The sequence below is a fragment of the Drosophila suzukii genome, chromosome 3 (genome assembly GCF_043229965.1).
Source record: "Drosophila suzukii chromosome 3, CBGP_Dsuzu_IsoJpt1.0, whole genome shotgun sequence".
Taxonomy (NCBI): Eukaryota; Metazoa; Arthropoda; class Insecta; order Diptera; family Drosophilidae; genus Drosophila; species Drosophila suzukii.
This window is the reverse complement of record NC_092082.1, coordinates 36,236,581-36,257,746: the sequence shown is the minus strand read 5'-3', so window position 1 is coordinate 36,257,746 and position 21,166 is coordinate 36,236,581. Positions and strand designations below refer to the sequence as shown.

At 42.0% G+C, this 21,166-nt stretch overlaps 1 protein-coding gene and 1 long non-coding RNA gene across 8 annotated transcripts in view; one reads left to right on the top strand and one right to left on the bottom strand.

Moving 5' to 3' along the window:
• Dbp80 (putative ATP-dependent RNA helicase Dbp80) overlaps positions 1 to 21,166 on the bottom strand; it is a 203,323-nt gene that overhangs the window by 36,099 nt on the left and 146,058 nt on the right. For 4 of the 6 annotated variants that reach the window (XR_011604351.1, XM_070996673.1, XM_070996668.1 and 1 more), the window contains 2 exons: positions 20,239 to 20,374; positions 19,256 to 19,369 (listed from right to left, as the gene is read on the bottom strand). Coding sequence is in view for 5 of the 6 variants with exons in the window: in XM_070996673.1 (XP_070852774.1) it covers positions 19,256 to 19,369; positions 20,239 to 20,374 (250 nt within the window). In the remaining variant the exon portion in view is untranslated. The remainder of the gene's footprint in view (positions 1 to 19,255; positions 19,370 to 20,238; positions 20,375 to 21,166) is intronic. The other 2 variants (XM_070996672.1, XM_070996671.1) reach the window with 1 other exon arrangement.
• The window catches only part of LOC139353190 (uncharacterized), a 140,127-nt gene that overhangs the window by 43,380 nt on the left and 75,581 nt on the right, over positions 1 to 21,166 (top strand). The window lies entirely within an intron of this gene.

The window sequence follows — 21,166 nt, the reverse complement described above, 5'->3', positions numbered from 1 at the left end:
CTTACAGCAAGAATGCCGAAGTCCCTGGGGATGTTTTGGTTGGGGGTATCGATTGTGCTCGCTGTAGAATTTCTGTTCCTGCTGCTCGCGTTCCCCCATAGCTGGGAGCCATTTGTCCAGAGCGACTTGAGAGTGGAGTTGTAGAGCAGGACCTTGTAGTCCATGCGTTGGGGCGAACGAGCGTTTGAGATCTAGTGGAAGCTGCTGGCTTTTAGTTTTAGATGTACTTTCTTGCGTTCGATGTGTCTTCTTCAGGTTAGTCGTCTGTCAAGATGGACACAGAGATACTTTACTAGAATTTGGGAATCTGCGTACTATTCAATGCTAGTGGAGGGCGTGTTTGCCATTTACATTTTTGTTCATTAACTTTAATACGCCAGGCAGATAGCCACATCTCTACTATGAGGAGGTGATTGGCTAGCGGTGTTGTTGCTCGGCCTGGGCACCTCGAGCGACTTAGGATTGCGGTGTTGTCAGCGAACGTAGATGTTGTCAGCTGCTCTTTCGAAGGAATGTTCGCTGTGTATAGGAGGAACGGACTAGGCCCTAGTGCGCTTCCTGGCGGGACTTCAGCTTCGATAATGTAGTCGTCAGATGTTGTTGTGTTACACCTTACTGCGAAGACTCTGTTGTAGAGATACGACCCAAGTAGCTTGTGAATGTAATCAGGCAAGTGTGTTTTGATTTTGTGCATGAGGCTTTCGAGCCATATTTGACCGAAGGCTTGAGATACATCGAGGAATATTGCGCTGCAGTATTCCCGATGCTCAAAGGCTGTGCTGATTCCTAATGTTATTCTGTTAACTTGTTCGATTGCTACATGGTTTTGATGGAAGCCGAGTTGATGAACCGGGATAACATTGTGTGCTCCTAGATATGGTATTATGCGAGTTAGAAGACATTTTTCGAACAACTTAGACAGACACGATAATAAACTAATTGGTCTGTAGGATGACGGCATTGTGTGGTCTTTTCCGGGCTTCGGTAATGATTTTTGATTTTTTTTATGATAATAGATTTTTCAATTTTCTCGGATAGTTGCCGAGATTTATGATCCCATTGAAGAGCTTGCAAATAAACTCAATAGCAGAGTTTGGAAGGGCATTTTTCGGTATCAGTTCTCCGATGACTTCCGCGAACTCCATTGGCTGAAACAATGTTGGTAAGGAAATAGTTTCAGATTTGATTTGTGGTAGGACAAATGGACCAGTGGCAGGGTTCGGCTAGAAGAAGATTCGGTTCTATTTTTGTCGATGCGGACCCAGCTACCTGACGAATTTCTTATCGAAGTGCCGGATTCGCATCTTCTGTGGAGAGCTCAGATTTAGATGAGATTTGGAGCCTCATGGTTTTTCGTAGATTTGCGATCAATTACTTGGACTGCTTTGCTACAAGCAGCTGTTATACCATGCTCTGGTTTTGAACCTGTGTTTTCATGGTCGTTTTCATGAAGGCGACAATACTTTGTTGCATGGTAACCATCATAGCTTCCAGTGTGCTTTGTGACTAAACTGGGACCTGATCGAAGGGCATCGGCGTATGAAAAGCACTTCTGGGTATTCAACTGACCAAATGAGGATCTTGCAGCCATTTCGAATAATACTTCCGGCGTCCAGCGCATTCGAGATATTCTCTCTTATGTAAATTGGTGGGAGCTTTGGTTTCGGTTGAGTCTCTTGACCCAGTTCTGGTACATTTTCTGCTAAAAGGGCAAAGCTGTTATTGTTAGATCTCCCTTGTTATTTATTGTCTATTTGGACATGGTTTATTATACCCATTACTCGTAGAGTAATTCATCGGAAAGTATGTAACACCTAGCAGGAAGCGTTTCCGACCCCACAAAGTATTTATATTCTTGATCAGGATCACTAGCCGAGTCGATCTAGCCATGTCCGCCTGTCCGTATGAACGCTGTGATCTCGGAAACTATAAGAGGTGCAATACTGGGATTAGGCATGCATATTCTAGAGACTCCTGCGCACCGCAAGATTCGTCCGTGTGCCAAACCCTTTCTAACGCCCACAAAACGCCCAAAACTGTGGCTCCTACAGTTTTAATGCTAGAATAAAGTTTTTAATGAAATGTATTGTACTCATCAATACCTATCGATTGACTAAAATTGATTGACCCACTTTAACGCCACAAACTTCAAAAAATCGTACATGTGAACGCGGATATCTCAGAAACTGTCAAATATAGAGAATTGGGATCTCAGATTTAGATTCCGTAGCCTTGTAAGTAGCACAAATTTGTTACGCCGCCCACAATTTTTAAGCCAGAAAAAAAAAATGTGATTGATTGACCCTAAAAAAAGTTTGCCACGCCCACTCTAACGTCCATAACACTTAAATCTGTCTGCCGCCCACATAACCATATACTGAGATCGCGGGTAAGTGGCGCATTACAATCTCGTTTTTCTGCTTTTATATCTCCATCTCCCTTTACTCCCTTTAGCTGAGTAACGGGTACCTGATAGTCAAGGTACTCGATTGGAGCGTTCTTTCTTGTTTTTGACTTGTTACCTACCGCGGTGTTCTGCGGACTAAGCACTGATAACTCCACGACGACCGAGTAGGAGTAAGAGTAAGTAGAGAGGGTGAGCAAGACCGTGCTCTTTGGCTATTGACCGTCAGTAGGGTCCTTTCATGCACTTCGCTATCGCGCATTGATACATAGGAAAAAAACAAGTCTTTTCGGCTCACGGAGCTTAGTAGCTCTTTTTTTTGGTTTGTCGCTCATTGAGCTTTTAGCGTGGCACTTATTTATTATTATAAAATATACACATGTAAATCGAGCCACGAATGAAAAAGAAATTTAATTGAATTTCTTGGTTACTCTATCGGAGGTTGAAAGAGGGAGAGAACGTTATAGTGCAAGGGAGATGGAGATATGCAAGTAGCAACGGGGCTGTTCTCAAGATTGCACACCCGCCCCTGCGCCACCTATCCCATTTAAACTTTAACAACATTTTTGAATATGTGGGTGCTACATTGGTTTTTACGTTAAAGTGGACGAGGTACCCTGCTGAAATAAGCTTGCACTGCGCAAGATCCTCAAGCATCAGCATGCCAAATCCCAACCTTATAGCGTTTCCGAGACGGACGGACTGAAAGACATGGCTAGATCGACTCGGCTAGTGATCCTGATCATCAATATATATATATATATACGGTCTGAAACTCTACCTTCTACCTGACTTTCAGACAAACCTATTATACCAATTTACTGAAATAAACTTGGGCTGCGCAAGAACCTAAAAAATCTGTATTCCAAATTCCAACTTTCTAGTATCAGCTTTCATAAGGACGGACACGGTTAGCTCGACTCGCCTAGTAATCCCGATCAAAAAAATATATACCTGTTACAAACTCTCCGACGAATCTAATATACTCTTTTACTACGAGTAACCGCTATAAAAAATAAGATTGGTCCTAAAAATCACACCTGCGAGAAAACTCAGTTTTATTCAGTCTTATATGATTCAGAAACGACGTTTTGAGTTAAATCTTTAAGATTTTAATTGTAATGCTAGAATGAATTTTATAAATACTAACACAAAATATCATATTAAATAAACCGTTGGAACTGGAGCTAACTCCCTCGTCTTCCCGCACAAATCTGTGGCGCCCACAATTTTTAAGGTAGACGATAAGACGTGTTTTCGTTGATCACAAGTTGACAAGAAAGTAAGTAAGTGCAAAGTAATCACACTGATAAAAAAAGCCAAAGGAGCTGTGTTTTGGTGGCGAAAAGACACTTCACTTTGTAAAATTGACATTTCACTTAATAATAATAATTAAAAAACACAAATCGAAGTCCAATGTTCTGCCCGAGACAGCCACTGAATCGGAAAGAGAAAGGCAAAGCTGCCTCTAATTTTTACAAGACAGAAAACTTCTAACTCCCTTGTGAATTCTATATTAGAACTTATTGGGAATGATAACTTCCACGTTCTTCCCTAAACAAAAGACAATATTAATGAGGCTATAGTCCAAGTCAAAAAAACGGAGATAAGTTTAGAATTCTGACTAAGCACCTAGACGACAACAAAAATAACTACTACACTTATCAGCTTGAAAGCAGCAAAGGCCAACAAGTAGTAATAAAGGGCATTGGAACAGACGTACAACTAACAGAAGTAGCCCATGCACTTAGGGAGAACGGAATTGATGAAAAAACAGTTACCAACATAATAAATAGAAATCGACGCCCTCAACCCTTGTTCAAGGTAGAACTGGTACCAGCGCTTAAAGCTTTGAAACGAAATGAACAACAACAAGCTCCAGTATTCTCTTGAGGAGCCGCATAAGCGCAATAGCCCGGTACAATGCACAAATTGCCAAGAATTTGGACACACGATATCTTACTGCACGCTTCGCCTCTTATGTGTAGCTTATGGCTCATGGGTCTGCTAAATGAAAATTAACAAAGAGGACCCCTGTAACAAAAAGTGTGGAAACTGTGGAGGTAACCACACGGCAAGCCATAGATTTTGTCGGGCTTTCAAGGAGCTGAAAAGCTGGATCCAACACAAAGTGCCTACATCTCGGTTCCAGACAGCACCATCGAAAGCTACCCCTGACGTCTTCTTTTCAACTGCATTGGTTAGTTCAAACGTTTCCAATAACGTTAGCTTTGCGATCGTTCTAAAATCCAACCTTGGCGGCTCTACCTTCAATGATAAAATACCACCTGCAGCCTCCCACCAACCTAGGGACAGGTGCCAAAATTAAAATATTAATACATACCCTGCAACAAAGTATGCAAGAGTTTATGATATTTATGGAAATGACCATGCAAGGCCTGATGAGAAACCAAGATATTTTGATTTAGTTGCTCCAAAACACCTTATCAAAATAATCAATGACTTCCCTGCGTGTATCACTGTGGAATGCCAACGGCGTTTCACGGTACAAACTTGAGATAGCTCAATTCATTAATGATAACGAAATGGACGTCATGCTTCTTCCTGAAACAACCTTACAAACAAATACAATTTCCAAATCCGTGGGTACTTGTTCTACAGTACAAGTTATCCCGACGGAAAACATCATGGAGGCACCGGAATCTTAATCAGAAACCGCATAAAGCATCTCTTCCATAATGAGTCCCGACAAACTATTTGCAAGCAACTTCTATAAATCTACAAACGGATGGTCAAATTATAACTCTAGCGTCTGTATACTTTTCTCCCCGTTTCACAATAACCGAAGCACAGTTTATGGACTACTTCAACACACTAGGCGAACACTTCATACCAGCAGGAGACTATAACGTCAGGCACACGCACTAGGAATCTCGCCTTGTGACTCCAAAAGGAGGCCATCTGCACAATATGGCCATAGGCTTGAGTTAGGAAAAACATCCCACGTAATCGGATCAGCGCCAGTTCATTGTCAGACCTATCATCGGACCACTGACCTGTGCTTTTTAGTCTACACCAGCGGCCAGAGACAAAGGACAATCCTTCCAAGATAACATCAAACAAAACGAACTGGCTTAAATTTAAAAAGTTAGTAAGCTCGCACATTGAGCTAAACCCACGGCTGAACAACGTAGAAGACATAAGCAGCATCACCAACACACTCGAGTCCGTTTTGATCTTAGCGGCTTGAATCTCAACACCCCAAAAAAAACTCAACGTACAACCAAAGATACACAAATGCACAAATCGAGAGGCTGGTCCAGGAAAAACGCCGATCATGAAGAGAGTGGCAGTTATTTAGATCGTCATTCGCAAAGACAAAGTTAGAAGAAGCCACAATACGGCTCACCGATGCATTGCGACAGATTCCAACGGCGCTATGTAGAGCAACTATCTCCAACCAGCTCAAAGTACTCCCTGTGGAGGGCTCATTCAACACTAAGCACACCAGTTGAAACCGTTACCCCAATAAGAACTACATCTGGTAATTGGGCCTGAGAATGTGTTCCAGCTAAACCCAGCATCAGCATCCGACGTTCTACCTATACAACTACGAGTAGACGACAACATACACGATCACGATCACATACAAGAGCACCTGCAACCACAAAAATCTCCAGGTTGCGATCTAGTAACTGCGAAGATGATCATTGAGGTCCCAGAATGTGCAATTTTCACCATATGCCAGCTCTTCAATGCAATGATGAGAAGGGGAAGAAGTCGATCATCATTATGATACCTAAGCCTGGAAAAGACCACACAGCCGCCTCATCTGATAGACCTATAAGTCTACTATTACTATGTTTATGCCATGAATTTCATGCATTCTCCAAAACATGAAATTATAATAGCCCCTGTTTATACAACACAGACAAATTCATGAAATAATATTAGTAAAGCTGTCAAATTTTTTGAATTTTCTACCGTATCTAAGAAACCGCAACATAATCCCAGCACATCAATTCGGCTTTCGCGAAAAACATAATACCGTCGAGCAGGTAAACCGTATAACATTGGAAATTCGAACCGCATTTGAGAACTGTACTGCCATATTTTTGGACGTCTCTCAGGCCTTTGACAGGGTTTGGCTCAACGGCCTAATGCATGAATTACTTTAAAGCTCCCTAGCTTAGTGCTGCTACTTCTAAACTGCAAACTCCTAAAGTCATACCTCTACAAAAGGACACTCCGTGAGATGCAACAACACCACATCTGCTGACCATAACATCGAAGCTGGAGTTCCTCAAGGCAGTGTTCTTGGCCCAACACTTTACCTCCTATATACTTCACACATTTCCACGAGCGGACGACTGAATATTTCTACGTTTGCTGACGATACTGCAATCCTTAGTCATTAAAAATGTCCACAAAAAGAAGTAGCGTACCTTGGCGTACACCTTGACAGACGACGCACTTGGCACAGACACATTGAAACCAAGAAAACACACCTAAAGCTTGCACTTGCTTATAAACTCCCGCTCTCCTCTTTGTCTGGATTACAAGGTACTGCCCTACAACTCAGTCCTAAAACCAATCTGGACATGTGGCTCTTAGTTGTGGAGGAGCTCCAGTAACAGAAGCGTAGAAATTACACAAAATGCTCAGTCGAAGATCCTCAGAACCATCACCGTGGTACGTTCGGAACGACAAAATTCAGAGAGATTTGAATATACTCCCCGTCAGAGATGAAAAAGCACAAACCGTGGAAAGATAAACTGTCAACACACCCAAACCAACTCGCAAGAGACCTAACTAGCAGCAGCTCTCGTCTTCGTCGTAATGACCTTCCCATCATGCAATAAATATTAGGAACGTGTAAACTAAGTTCAGATAAACTGAAATAATAATATACTATTTTAAGAAGAAATAAAGAAAAGTTTAGCTTCTTAAAACACCCGCACCATAAAGGACACAAGCTTACGGCCAAACGACGACACTGTGCTCACTGACCGCAGAAAACACGGAGGATCCGCAGTGGACCAGCGTACCTCACGAGAATCAGCACTATGTTTTGCAGAAAACTTAACTCGGTTTTCACTAATTTTTTCGGCGAAAGTTGTGAACAACCGGGAAAAGGCAGGAAAACGCGGATGAGTTGAACTGGCGTGGGAAGAAGTAAACAAGACTAGAGGTGGTAACCATCAGCTGGTCGCAGCCGCAGTGAGTTGCCTAACACTCAACGAGAACGTTGAACCTATCGGGTAGCGTTCATTGCTGGAGGTCGCTAGGTACCTTTTTAATAAAGCATACTACTAGGCGGGTAAATAAAAGGTTTAAGTAGTCATGTCGAGTTTGGATGAAAAGGATAACTACTTAATCACAAAAGCGGAAGTTGTAGAATATGTTCCAAAACATTGCAGGAGGAGAAACCTTGAAGGATATGACATCAGCTATGTCGAAGCTGCTCGATATAAAGTTAAAAAAACTGAAAAGTGATATTGGGGCAACAACACGCGGCTCAAAGAAGAGGTTATAAGCCTTCGCTCAGATAGAGAAGCTGATAAATAAATATGTTGCTAGAACAACAAAAGAAAAAAAATGTAGTTGTAAAAGGTCTGAACGTGGATAAAAACTGCAAATTGGCTCTCAAAACTCTGATTGAAGAGAAACTACAATTAAAAGGTTCAAGGGTTTCCGATGTGCGAAATCTTAATGAGCGGGATGGCAAAATGATGGTTCTAGTGGAATGTGAATCATAAGGAGAAGCGGAGAATATTTTGAAGAATGGCCATAAATTGCTTGGAAGTCGGGTGTTCCTTGACAAGGATTTGACATTGGAAAAACAGGCGAATAAAATGGCTCTTCTAGAGCTAAAAAAGTTTCTTCTGGCCATTCGCAGGGAAACAAAAGTAAAAGTCCAAAACGACAGTATTAACCTAGACGGAAATTGATTTTCCTTTAATAATAACAAGGTGCTTATGTGGCAAGGAAAACCAGCTTAAACAAAATTAAAGGAAATATACGGAAACAGTTTGGAAATGTCTCACATTAACTATGCGTCCCTTAGCCAAAAGTCGAAGCCAAAAAACTAAAAAGAAACAAGAATAAATGTAGTAGAAGTAGTCCTTTGTTAAAATGTAGTAATGTTGCAGGTGCAATTGCGAATGAAGAGGCCGATACCATAAAGAGACTGGAGATCAGAATATTGTCCTATAACGTGGCAGGAATAAAAAATAAGCTTATATATAACGATTTCTTTCAGTACATTACGTCTTTTCAAATTTTCATTCTATCTGAAACATTCCTTGAAGCCAAATTGGATGTTGTCGAAGTCAAATTTAAAGATTTTGTGCTTGGATGGGTGCCCGCCATCCGAACTAGCGCAAGAGGACGACCAAGTGGTGGAATGTTATTTGGAATAAGAAAAGAACTTCACGACCGGAATATAATCAGATTCATAAATGTAGATGAGACTAGTATTATCCAACTAAGGACTGTAAAAAATGAAAACCTGCACCTGCTGCCAGTGTATATTAACTGCAATCATTGGGAAAGAGATTCTGGGAAGTTATATGAGGGTTTAAACCATCCTCGACTAAATGAAAGTGCACTGATTATAGGAGATTGTAACGCAAGGCTGGGTGAAGCTCAACTTCATGGATTTGACCAACAGTTAGTCACAAGCTCCCTCAATGAAGTCCGTAATGCCAAAGACAAAGTAACAGACGCCAATGGCCGGCACCTAATGGACTTAATCGAGCTGTTTGGCTTCACGGGGGTCAATGGAAGGTCGTCAAGCGATTTTTTGGGCGATTACACTTTTATGAGAGGTGAAGCTCGGTCCACCATAGACCAATGTATGGCACGCGGTACATCGATAGAAACTATCAAAGACTTCCAAGTGAGCAGTCAAATAATTGCTAACCATCTCCCGCTGCAACTTACAGTCATTCTCTCCACTATATCGAACGCAATCACAGCGCCGCTTGGACATCTACCAAGTTTGATTTCTCGAAATCGAGAGAATTAAAACTATAGGACAAAGTTGGTCCGAAACCTGGCAACAAATTCTGTGGCAGATTGAAATCCCCTGACGAAATTGAAGGATTTCTTATAGAGTGCATTCGGCCAAAGAGCTAGTGGGATGGCTCTGAGGGCTCCGAGCTGAAGGCTACCGAACGGGTCGCAGGTTGCGGATAGCGAGCGCCCTGGTTCTCCAGGGTAGCTACGAATAAGCGTGGAAGTTGAACACGGCCCGGCTACCGCCAAGCCCCCAACACGAAGCGCAAATAAGTAACCCCGGACAGTCAGCGGGTATCTGCGCCGTAGCAGTACCGACGTCGCGCTTGTGCTGCCGCCTCCGACAAATAGCTCACACACACCCCTACCCACACGCTCTGTACCTACCTCTTCCCTACCCACACAACTCATCTCACCCCGGGCTGGACTAAGGTGTCACTCGTACCGTGCCGAGAGTCAATCTGGCTGGGAGCCCGAGTCATCAAATAACTCAGTCTCAAACGGTGAGCTCAGGCAAGTGGCGACCGCCTGTTCTAATTCAGCCTTACCAGGGTACGGCGGATCTCTGCCCGGGTGGACCTGTCCTTTCTCCGCAGCTCGTGGGAATTAACATGGAGAATTTAACAAATACAAAACTAAAAGACTGCACAAGACAAGAGCCCGACACTCGTATAAAGTCGGAAGTCGTAACCAACGACGAAAGAAAGAGCAAGATCACGGCTCTGACTACCCCAGTCCACGTGACGTCTACCCCTGCCAAGGCCAGCGAACAACGCAGCCGGCTAAGCCCAACTCGCCATAGCGACAAGCCCAAGCCTCCCACCAGCGTAGGTGTGGCTAACCAGCCACTCCAACCTGAGGGTAGCGCTAAGGCCGGTCTCGTGGTGAGTACCAGGGCAAAGGAGTTTAAGAGGGTACACCCTAACCAGGCAGGACCTCTTGAAAGAAGGAAGGCTTCTAGGATCCTCAAACGGCTGGCCACCAATCCGATACGGGAGGATCAGACATCGAAATTGGATTACCTGAAAATCCAACAGGACATAGCCTGGGCAAAGGCAATTATCCCAGACTTCGACATCGCTATGACCACCAGCCACAGCAACATGCGAGAGAGGTCGATGGAGTCAGCTCAACCAGCGAGCAAGAAGGCTAAGGTAACCAACCGCGGCACATGGTCGAGATCCTTTGCGGAAGTGGTAAAGGATCGGAAGATCATTGGTGTCATCGACCAGAGCGTTGAAGGCGGTAGGATCCCAAGAAACCAATGGGGTCTGGTTAGACGGGCCATTGCATCAGTGGCCTTGAAAGTGTTGGACGAAAACCCAGGCCCGCCACCCGATTGCACAGATGCAGGGTGGTACCAGGGCAATGTAAAGTTGATCGCCTGCGAAGACGAGAGATCGGCAGCACTCTACAAGGCTGCAATTACCAAAGTCGGCGAGGTCTTCCCCGGGGATCACGAAGAGGCCACCCTCACCGGCTACGTGTCAACCGACTCGGAGCTGACAGAGAGCCTGAAGCAGCTGTGCACCCAGGACACAACCCGACCAGGGCGCACTCACTCATCTAAGGAACTCATCCTGGGTGGGGACGCTAACTCACACCACACACAATGGGGAAGTACAAACACCAACGAAAGGGGTGAGTTACTCTACGACTATCTCCTTCAATCAAATCTATTCATCTGCAACAAAGGTAATGACCCAACTTTCATCACTAGAAATAGGAGGGAAGTACTAGACATTACTCTAATATCTGATCCCTTACTTAACCAGCTAGACGCGTGGAAGGTGGGGATCGAACACTCATTCTCGGACCACCGATACATAGAATTTACAATAAGTCTAGACTATCCTCCCGCCGAGAACATAACTAATCTAAGATTAACCAACTGGGGATACTATAAAAATCTCCTCAACAGGAACCTACTCGCTCCTCCGACACACATACGCAACCGTCAAGAATTAGATAGCCTAGTTAACACTTTTACTGATATCTGCGGTGAGGCCTTAAAAAGGGCTTGCCCAAGTAGAACAGTCAAAACAAAGCACAAACCCCCATGGTGGAACCCAACCCTAGCGAACCTTAAAAGAGAGTGTAGAACTTACTTCAATAAAGCTAAATACAACAATAGCGAATCCTCCTGGAATTTATATCATACAAAACTAAGCCTATACAAAAAGGAAATTAGAATATCAAAACGAAGAGCCTGGGCTAACTTCTGCAGTAGTATAGAATCTACTGCGGAGGCATCCAGACTCAGAAAAATTCTAGCTAAAGCTCCAGCGACCATTGGCTATCTTAAAACCAATCCTGACAGCTGGACGGAAAACAGTCAGGAAACCCTTGAACTACTGTTAGACACCCACTTCCCTAAGAACACCCATGTAGTGGAGGACCTCCACATAGAGGACAATTTAGACGACCAGAGTATTGACAACATTTCAAACCCTGGCCGCATTCAGTGGGCTGTCAACCCTTTCAAGCCCTTCAAATCACCTGGCCCAGATGGGTTCTTCGCGGCCCAGTTACAACGGACACTAGATATGTCCCTTCCCTGGCTGACAGCCATCTTCCACGGCTGCCTTGCTCTAAACCATATTCCAACAAGGTGGCTGGACGTTAAGGTAATTTTTATACCGAAAGCCGGCAAGCCCTCCCACACCAACCCAAAGGACTTCCGCCCGATCAGTCTCTCTTCCTTCTTGTTGAAGACCCTGGAAAGGCTAATCGACACCCATATCAGACTAACCATCGACCATAGACTACTCTCTGACGCACAGCATGCGTACCGTAAGGGTAGGTCAACCGATACCGCCCTCCACTCTCTAGTGTACAGTATAGAACGAGGCTTCCGCAATAAGGAATACTCTCTTGCAGCGTTTCTAGACATAGAAGGCGCCTTTAACAACGTCACCCCAACGGCGATTACTTGTGCTCTGACTGAACTGGGCATTGAGCGGCCCATAGTGGGACTCATACACACCATGCTAACCAGCAGGGTAGTGCACTCCACTATGGGACCGGCCCACTCGACCAGGAACGTCAGTAGAGGAACCCCACAAGGGGGCGTACTCTCACCTCTTCTATGGGTTTTAGTGGTCAACAAACTGCTTTCACTCCTAGAAGAGGCGGGCACAAAAGTGGTAGCCTACGCGGATGACGTGGTTATCCTACTGCAGGGTAAATTCCCGCAAACCCTTTGCAATCTAATGGAGACAGCCCTATCCACCCTCTCCCGGTGGACAGCTGGCTGTGGACTGGGAGTTAACCCGGAAAAAACCGAACTAGTTCTCTTTACAAGGAATTACAAGGTACCAATTCTAGTTCCCCCAAAACTACACCAAACGCGCCTAACCTTTAGCAACCAAGCAAAGTACCTAGGTGTCATTCTTGACAAAAAGCTCCTCTGGACTGATAACATCCTAGATCGCACACGCAAAGCGGCCATAGCCCTCTTCGCTTGTAAAAAAGCCATAGGGAGGAAGTAGGGTTTCTCCCCCATGATAGTTCACTGGCTATATACTGCAATAGTCAGGCCCATTCTACTCTACGGAAACATCGTTTGGTGGCCTTCTCTAGATAAAAACTGTAACCTCCGGATCCTTCACAAGATCCAAAGAAGCGCAGAGCTCTGCATCAGTGGGGCGCTGCGCACTACCGCCACTGAGGCACTAAATACAATTCTCGATCTCCAACCCCTGGACCTACTTGCCAAAAGCTGGGCATCTGCCACAGCGCTGAGGCTCCGTGAAGCAGCGGCATGGACAACAGGCTCCACGGGTCACTCCAATATCCTATCAAAGCATTCACCCCTACCACGTTATACAGACTACGTCCTACGACTTCGAAAGAAGATACAAAATTTATATACCCACCCGTTCAGACTGGGACAACCTCCCACATCAATTCGTAAACGCCGTCAAACATATATACTGACGGCTCCAAGCTTAACTCCCAAACAGGTGGGGGAGTCTTTTCCCCCGAACTAGACTTAAAAGTCTCATTCCGCCTACCAGACCACTGTAGTGTTTTCCAAGCGGAAGTGATTGCAATTCAGGAAGCCACTACCCACCTGAACACGTCTGTACATCAAGACATAGATATCTTCATCTTCTCGGATAGTCAAGCTGCCCTCAGGGCCCTCGACTCCTACACAACGAGCTCAAAAACAATCTCTGAATGCCGCAAATCTCTTAATGAGATGGCCACTCATTTGAGTATCAACCTCATCTGGGTGCCTGGACACCGCAACATTGAGGGCAACTTCATAGCAGACGAGCTAGCAAGACAGGGGACAACCGCCGATATCCTTCGCGATAAGGACACGGTAGGGATGCCCATGGCTACCTGCAAGCTCCATCTCAGGCAGAGATTGTATACTCTTTCCAACAACCGTTGGAACTCAATCTCAACATGCCACAATTCTAGACTACAAACTACAACACGAAAAGAACAAAAACTCTCCTACAATGTAGCAGGGAGAACATCTCCACTCTCCTAAATGCCCTCACGGGCCACTGTCTTATAGGGACTCATGCGATAAGGCTGGGTATAAGTTACCACGACTTCTGCCGCAGCTGCAAACAGATAGACGAAGAGGAGAGCATCGAACACCTCCTATGCTTCTGCCCAGCGCATAACCTAAAGCGCTTTCAAACCCTAGGTAGCTACACACTTCCGAACCTTGCGGCCATTCAGGACGTAAGCATTCAAAAACTACTATGTTTTTTGAGAAAAACAGAATACTTCGCGAAAGCAGATAACCCATGAGCTAGGGAAACGGATCTTTTCAGAGATCATGTGGTATCACAAGGGGCCCATTGTGAGGGGACTAATATTTAGTCTCCAACCACTCCTACCTAACCTAACCTAACCCTATAGAGTGCATTACCAAAGCCGTTAATAATCGAGGCCGAAGAAAGCCCAGAGACTTTAAGTAAGAGTGGTACACGGAGCAGTGTGAGGCAGCTCGAATACTTTCTTTCAACTTGCTAAGGCAGGCCAAATCAACAAACTCAGCAAGTGTAGTGGTCCCTACCACTGCTACTATCATGAACCAAACGCCGCATACAAGTTAACTTGTCAAAACGCTCGGACGCAATTTTACATTAACCTACCCTGCAAGCAAAAGGGCGTTATTTCTATCGCCTGTCGTCAAGAAGTAACTTCTTAGTAACTTCTGCGCGATAGAAAGACGATAGTACACATTTTACAAAAACAAAATATACATGTATCGCGTAGAAGTAACTTCTAAGTCACTTCCGGACGATAGAAAGACGATAGTACACATTTTACAAAAAGAACAAGGAAGAACGCTATAGTCGTGTACCTCGACTATCAGATACCCGTTACTCAGCTAAAGAGATCAAAGGGAAATAAGCAAGCAGCAAAGCGAGATTTAAATGCGCCACCTACCGGCGGTAAACAGATTTAAGCGTTATGGGCGTTAGAGTGGGCGTGGCAAATTTTTTTTGGATCAATCGATAAGTATTGACGAGACCAATACATTGCAGTTAAAATTTATCTAGCATGAAAACTGTGGGCGTCACAGGTTTGGGCGGTATGTGGGCGTGGCACATTGCTGAAACAAACTTGCGCTGCGTAAGAAGCTCAGGAACCTGCACCCCAAATCTCTTATAGTTTCCGAGATCTCAGCGTTCATCCGGACAGACAGACAGACGGACAGACGGACATGGCTAGATCGACTCGGCTAGTGATCCTGATCAAGAAAATATATACTTTATGGGGTCGGAAACGCTTCCTTCTGCATGTTACATACTTGCCGACGAATCTAGAATACCCTTTTACTCTACGATTAACGGGTATAAAAAGGGTCGGGTAACTTTTGAGACACTTCTGATCGATAGAAAGACGATAGTACACATTTTACAAAAACAAAATTAGTGGGAAAAGACACGCGATAAAAAAAAGTCGCGGTAATTTTCTGTTACCCCTTTTTTTGGGAAAATTTTTTGGGTCTTCCTTTTGATCCCCGCTATTATTTTTCGCCCGAGCGTCATTTCGGGTCGCAATTTGTCTGTGAACAGTTCGCTTTTGTATCAAATTTGTGCGTTTTAAAAATATAGCTTTGTTTTTTTCGAAGTGTTTTTAATTGCTTAACATATTTAATATTTACGTACAAGCTAGCTGTGTACATTACTTGGCGTGTAACTGCGGAGAAACCCATCATCCAACGATTCTCAACATATTTCATTGTAAAAGATAATGCCTTCTAGTTTATTATACCCGTTACTCGTAGAGTAAAAGGGTATACTAGATTCGTCGGAAAGTATGTAACAGGCAGAAGGAAGCGTTTCCGACCCCATAAAGTATATATATTCTTGATCAGGATCACTAGCCGAGTCGATCTAGCCTTGTCCGTCTGTCTGCCCGGATGAACGCTGAGATCTCGGAAACTATGGGAGCTAGGCTATTGAGATTTGACGTGCAGATTCCTGAGCTTCTTACGCAGCGCAAGTTTGTTTCAGTAGAGTGCCACGCCCACTCTAACGCCCACAAACCGCCCAAAACTGTGGCTCCTACAGTTTTGATGCTAAATAAAAATTTTAACTGAAATGTAATGTTCTTATCAATACCTATCGATTGACCCAAAAAAAAGTTTGCCACGCCCACCCTAACGCCCATAGACCGCCCACAAACTTCAAAAAATCGTAAATATGAACGTGGATATCTCGGAAACTATCAAAGATAGAGAATTGGGATTTCAGATTTAGATTCCGTAGCCTTATACGCAGCGCAAGTTTGTTACGCGAATATGCCACGCCCACTCTAACGCCCACAAACCGCGAAAACCTGTGACGCCCACAATTTTTATGCTAGATAAAAAATTTTAACTGAAATGTATTGGTCTCGTCAATACCTATCGATTAGTCCAACAAAAAATTTGCCACGCCCACTCTAACGCCCATAACGCTTAAATCTGTATAGCGCCGGTACGTGGCGCATTTTAATCTCGCTTTGCTACTTGCATATCTCTATTTAGCTGAGTAACGGGTATCTGATAGTCGAGGTACTCGACTATAGCGTTCTTCCTTGTTTTTACTTCGACTGAACAAAAAACAATATTTGTTTCTGTTTCTTTTAGAAATGGTTATTTATAAATTTCTTATGTTGACGGAGCTAGACCTAAATAACATTGTTCAGCCAAATTTCCTACATGTATATATATATATACATATATTTTTATTCAAGTTTTTCCAATTGGGAAAGACTCTTCTAGATATCTTCTACAAGCAAATGTAAAGTCACTTCGGAGTGATTTCCAGAAGTGACTAAGGCGACACTTTTAGAAGTTGCTTCAGAGATATCGCATTCGGATCGCGTAAGTGACTCCCGTCGGGAAGACACTTCCAGAAGTGACTTCGGCGACACTTCCAGAAGTAACGCAGAAGTGACTTCGAGAAGTGTCGCCGAAGTGGCACATTTGTTCCCGACGGGAGTCACTTCCGCGATCCGAATGCGATATCGCGGACGATAGTTTTCATCTTCTAGAAGTCACTTAATAGTGCCTTCCGCGATAGAAAATGCTTGCAGGTTAGCGGGATCTATGGATTCCATAACATATAGCAGGACATATTGAAGTACTATTAGGAAACTCAATGGAAATTAATTTGTAAAATCAATGGAAGTTAATGCAGATGACCTAGTAAACCATTTCCGTGATCTTCTTGCGCCTCTAGATTGGACGCTATCGCTGACGTTGCATTGCCGTGGGTAAAAAATAAGTCTTTAGATGGATGGGTAACAGGACAAGAATTGGAAAATGTACTTGCGATGTTAAAAGAAAGAAAAGCACCCGGGCCTGACGGGATAACATCGGAATTCATAAAGACCGCTTCTCTTCAATTCAAAGCCAGCCTTGTCACTGCACTCAACAAGTTATTGGAATCGGAAACAGTCCCAAAGAGCTTTCAAAAATATATAACTTTTTCCCTATCTTTAAGGAAGGCGACCCGAAAGTGACGTCTAACTGCAAAGGAATCTCTTTTCAAAACGCTTTAGCTAAAGTCTTCTCAGCGTTGCTACTCGAGCGGCTTAAAAACTATAAGGCTAGCACAAAACGAAAAGTGTAATTTAGGGTCTATTCAGCTAGAAATTGTCAAGTCGTATAAGTACCTGGGAGTCTGGATTTACCACAACGGTCGTTTCAACAACCATTTACAGGAGAAACTTTCAGATGCAAAACTGGCCATTAACTGCACATGGAAATCGCTGCTAGGAAAAAAGGATGTTCCAATGAGTAGCAAGTTGAAGCTGCTTAGTGCAGCAATGCGGTCAATCCCTTGTTACGGCGCGTAAGTCTGGGGCATCTCACCTTATGAAGAAGTTGAAAGCCTTTTAAGATTTTCCTTAAATAAAGTATTTCGTCTACCCAGCTTTACTCCAAACAGAAGGCTATATCTTGAAAATGTTTATATAAAAATTTGTGAATCTTTTTAATTGTACCGCTTAATTAATGCTTTTTATAAAAAAAAAACTACTACTACTACTACGACTATATTAAGATTTGAATACTTTTTGTTAATCTCGTCAAGAGAAGATTCAAAAATTAAAGCAAAGTTATAAAAAAAAAGACTTAGACTCGATCAGCCTGGTGGAACATAAACCCATCATAATGTTCAAATCATCAAAATATCATCAATTGTTCTTTAAAAAATCATTAAAAAACTTATTCATTTAACATTTTTTAGTCTTCTTTTTTGTGACCCCTAGGGTCGAACTACATCAGGAACTACCATTATCCTTCTTGGGACATTTTGGCTGTAAACTAGTGGACCCAAAAAAAATCGCCCAACCAGGCTCTAAAGTACCGAAACAACATTTTAAAGGAAAGCTTTTAAATACTTAATATTCTAAATCCAACACGTAACTCAGCTCATCTAGTTGTGAAACTGATTGGTAGAACGATCTGATATCTGCGGAAGGCTAGGGAAGTCAGGTGTAGTACACTGTGCAGTTTTGACATTGGGAAAGCGGAGATCGACAGACGGTTAAAATAACCAAGTCGATATATTTTATTTCTTTTTTTGTAATCCCTTCTTGTTTATATAAAAATTTGTGAATCCTTTTAATTGTACACTTTAAATGCCGTTTAATTAATGCTTTTAATACAAAAAAAAAACTACTACGAATATATTAAGATTTGAATACTTTTTGTTAGTCTCGTCAAGAGAAGATTCAAAAATTAAAGCAAAGTTATAAAAAAAGACTTAGACTCGATCAGCCTGATGGAACATAAACCCATCATAATGTTCAAATCATCAAAATATCATCAATTGTTCTTTAAAAAATCATTAAAAAACTTATTCATTTAACATTTTTTAGTTTTCTTTTTTGTGACCCCTAGGGTAGAACTCTAACAGGAACTACCATTATCCTTCTTGGGACATTTTGGCTGTAAACTAGTGCACCCAAAAAAAATCGGCCTTAATTCAAGAAATTCGCCTTTAAATCAAGAAAATCGCCTATGATTTTCATCAAACGGCGACTCACCTTTATTTTAAATAAATAATTTTCTTGAATTTATGGTTTGCCATTTCTGAAAATAATGACAAATTTTTCTTAAATATATGGTAAAAAACCTTAAAATTAAGGTAAATTTTCTTAAAATAAGAAAAAATTATTTATAATGTAAGATTATCTTTTTTTACATTTGAGGAATTTGGTTGGTTTTGTATACCAATTTTGGATTTTAAATGGATAAAACCGTTTCTAATTTTAATGGCAATTATTACATGGGAATATAGTCTGTAAATTTGTACACTTACCTGAATTTATTAAAGATTTATTTTATATAAATACTTTTTATAAACATATAAATAAATAACAAATGGAAAAAATCCTTACCTCAGACAACCCGAACCCGCATCTGCTCACACCATAGGCAGACGTCTTAACCATTCGGCCACGCGTGCTTCTTGTCATACAATGACTAAAGAGGGCTAATTGTTTTTGGTCCAGCTTTACGCATACCAATAACGTTTATTATAGCAACCGTTTAAACAATTTAGTAAATAGAAAAGTAAAACTAATAAGAATAAAAATTAAATAAATTTAAAAAAAAAGAAAAAGACAAACAAAGTGTAACCTTGCCGTGGCGGGGGTTTGAGCCAGGTACTTTTGTTCGATTGTTTGTTGACCGGACGTCTTTACCAGCTAGACCACCATCAAAATATATAAAAAAAGTCACTTTCTCTTAAAATATGGGTATTTCTTTCCTAAATTTAAGTAAGAATTTACCATTATTTTAAGAAAAAAAAAGGTTTACAAAATCTTTAAAAATTTCGACGCTAGAGAGATTTAAGCGTTATGGGCGCAAGAGTGGGCGTGGCACCCGGATGAATTAGCGCTGCGCAAGGATCTCTAGAAACTGAATGTCTTAACCAACATTCTCACTTTTATTGTTTCCGAGATCTTAGCGTTCATGCGGGCAGACAGACGGACAGGCGGGCATGGCTAGTTCGGATCGGCTAGTGATCCTGATCAAGAAAATATAAAATGTATGGGGCCGGATACACATCCTTCGACCTTTTTTATACTTTTCGGCGAATCTAATATTCTCTACGAGTATGTGCAACTGAGTTTAAAATGTAAATGACTTTTATTTCGACCTTGGTCAGCAGAGTAACGGGTATCTGATACTCAGGGCAGTCGATTAAACGATTTAAACATGCTTTATTTTGCAAATATTATTTTACTGTTACTGTTTACTGTACTGTTTTACTACATAAACTCTTATATATATACACAGATGATATACAACTAGATATTGGGGTCAGGACATATGAGATAAATGTTTGTATCAAGCCGAATTATTACTATATACATACATGGCAAAATATAATGGCTTGCCCAATGCTTATGCATCCGTAGATATTTTGAATTGCATTATATTTGTTATCCTCATTTTTGCATTTGACATAATATTGTTTTATATTATCCAGGGATTCTTCCTCTCTCATTAACCTGAAAAATACGTCATTGTTAAAGGGATAGATACATATATTCATAAGTTAATACATCTAATTATAAATAACTAGCTTTTCTGCAGCGACTTCCTCCACTTTTATTACAGAAAATATTACAGAAAACAATAAATAAATAATTCTGCGGAAGGATGTATTAAAAAATATGGTTTAGGCACGTTTGTTTGCTCGATTCCCACTATTCGTCCTTTTACACCGTTATCTTGTTACCCCGTTGCGATTACCTTTTTCCCCAATTGTCTATGCTCTATTGCAATATTTCCCCTTTATTCCCTTGCCATGGGGACATATTTTTATTTCAGCAGGGTTCCGCGTCCGCTTTAAAGACATTGTCTCTAAAAAAAAACATTATCTATACGTTTAAATTCCAATTCGTTTTTGAAAAAATGTTGACAAGTTTGCGCTATTGTCATTATAGCGACATTGTCCGTATAATACGCCGTACAAATACTGCTCCGGTAATATCCATTATATTTATACTTCATTCGACATTCATCAAAAAAACTTATTGAATATTAATAAGCGATCTGGCAATATCACATTTCTTTCTTATACTTTTTACACATTCGCACATAATAAGTTTACATTCTTTTATCACCCTTGATTCGCTCATTTAACAGGTTATGGTTCTATTTCACGCGTTTTTTCAAATAATTTTACTTTTGAAAAACTGAGTGGATGGTTCCAAAAATGACACTTGGCTTATCTGGTGATTAAGGGCTCGAAGAGAGTGGTACTTTTGAAGTCCCGCGAAACACAACAACAGATGCAA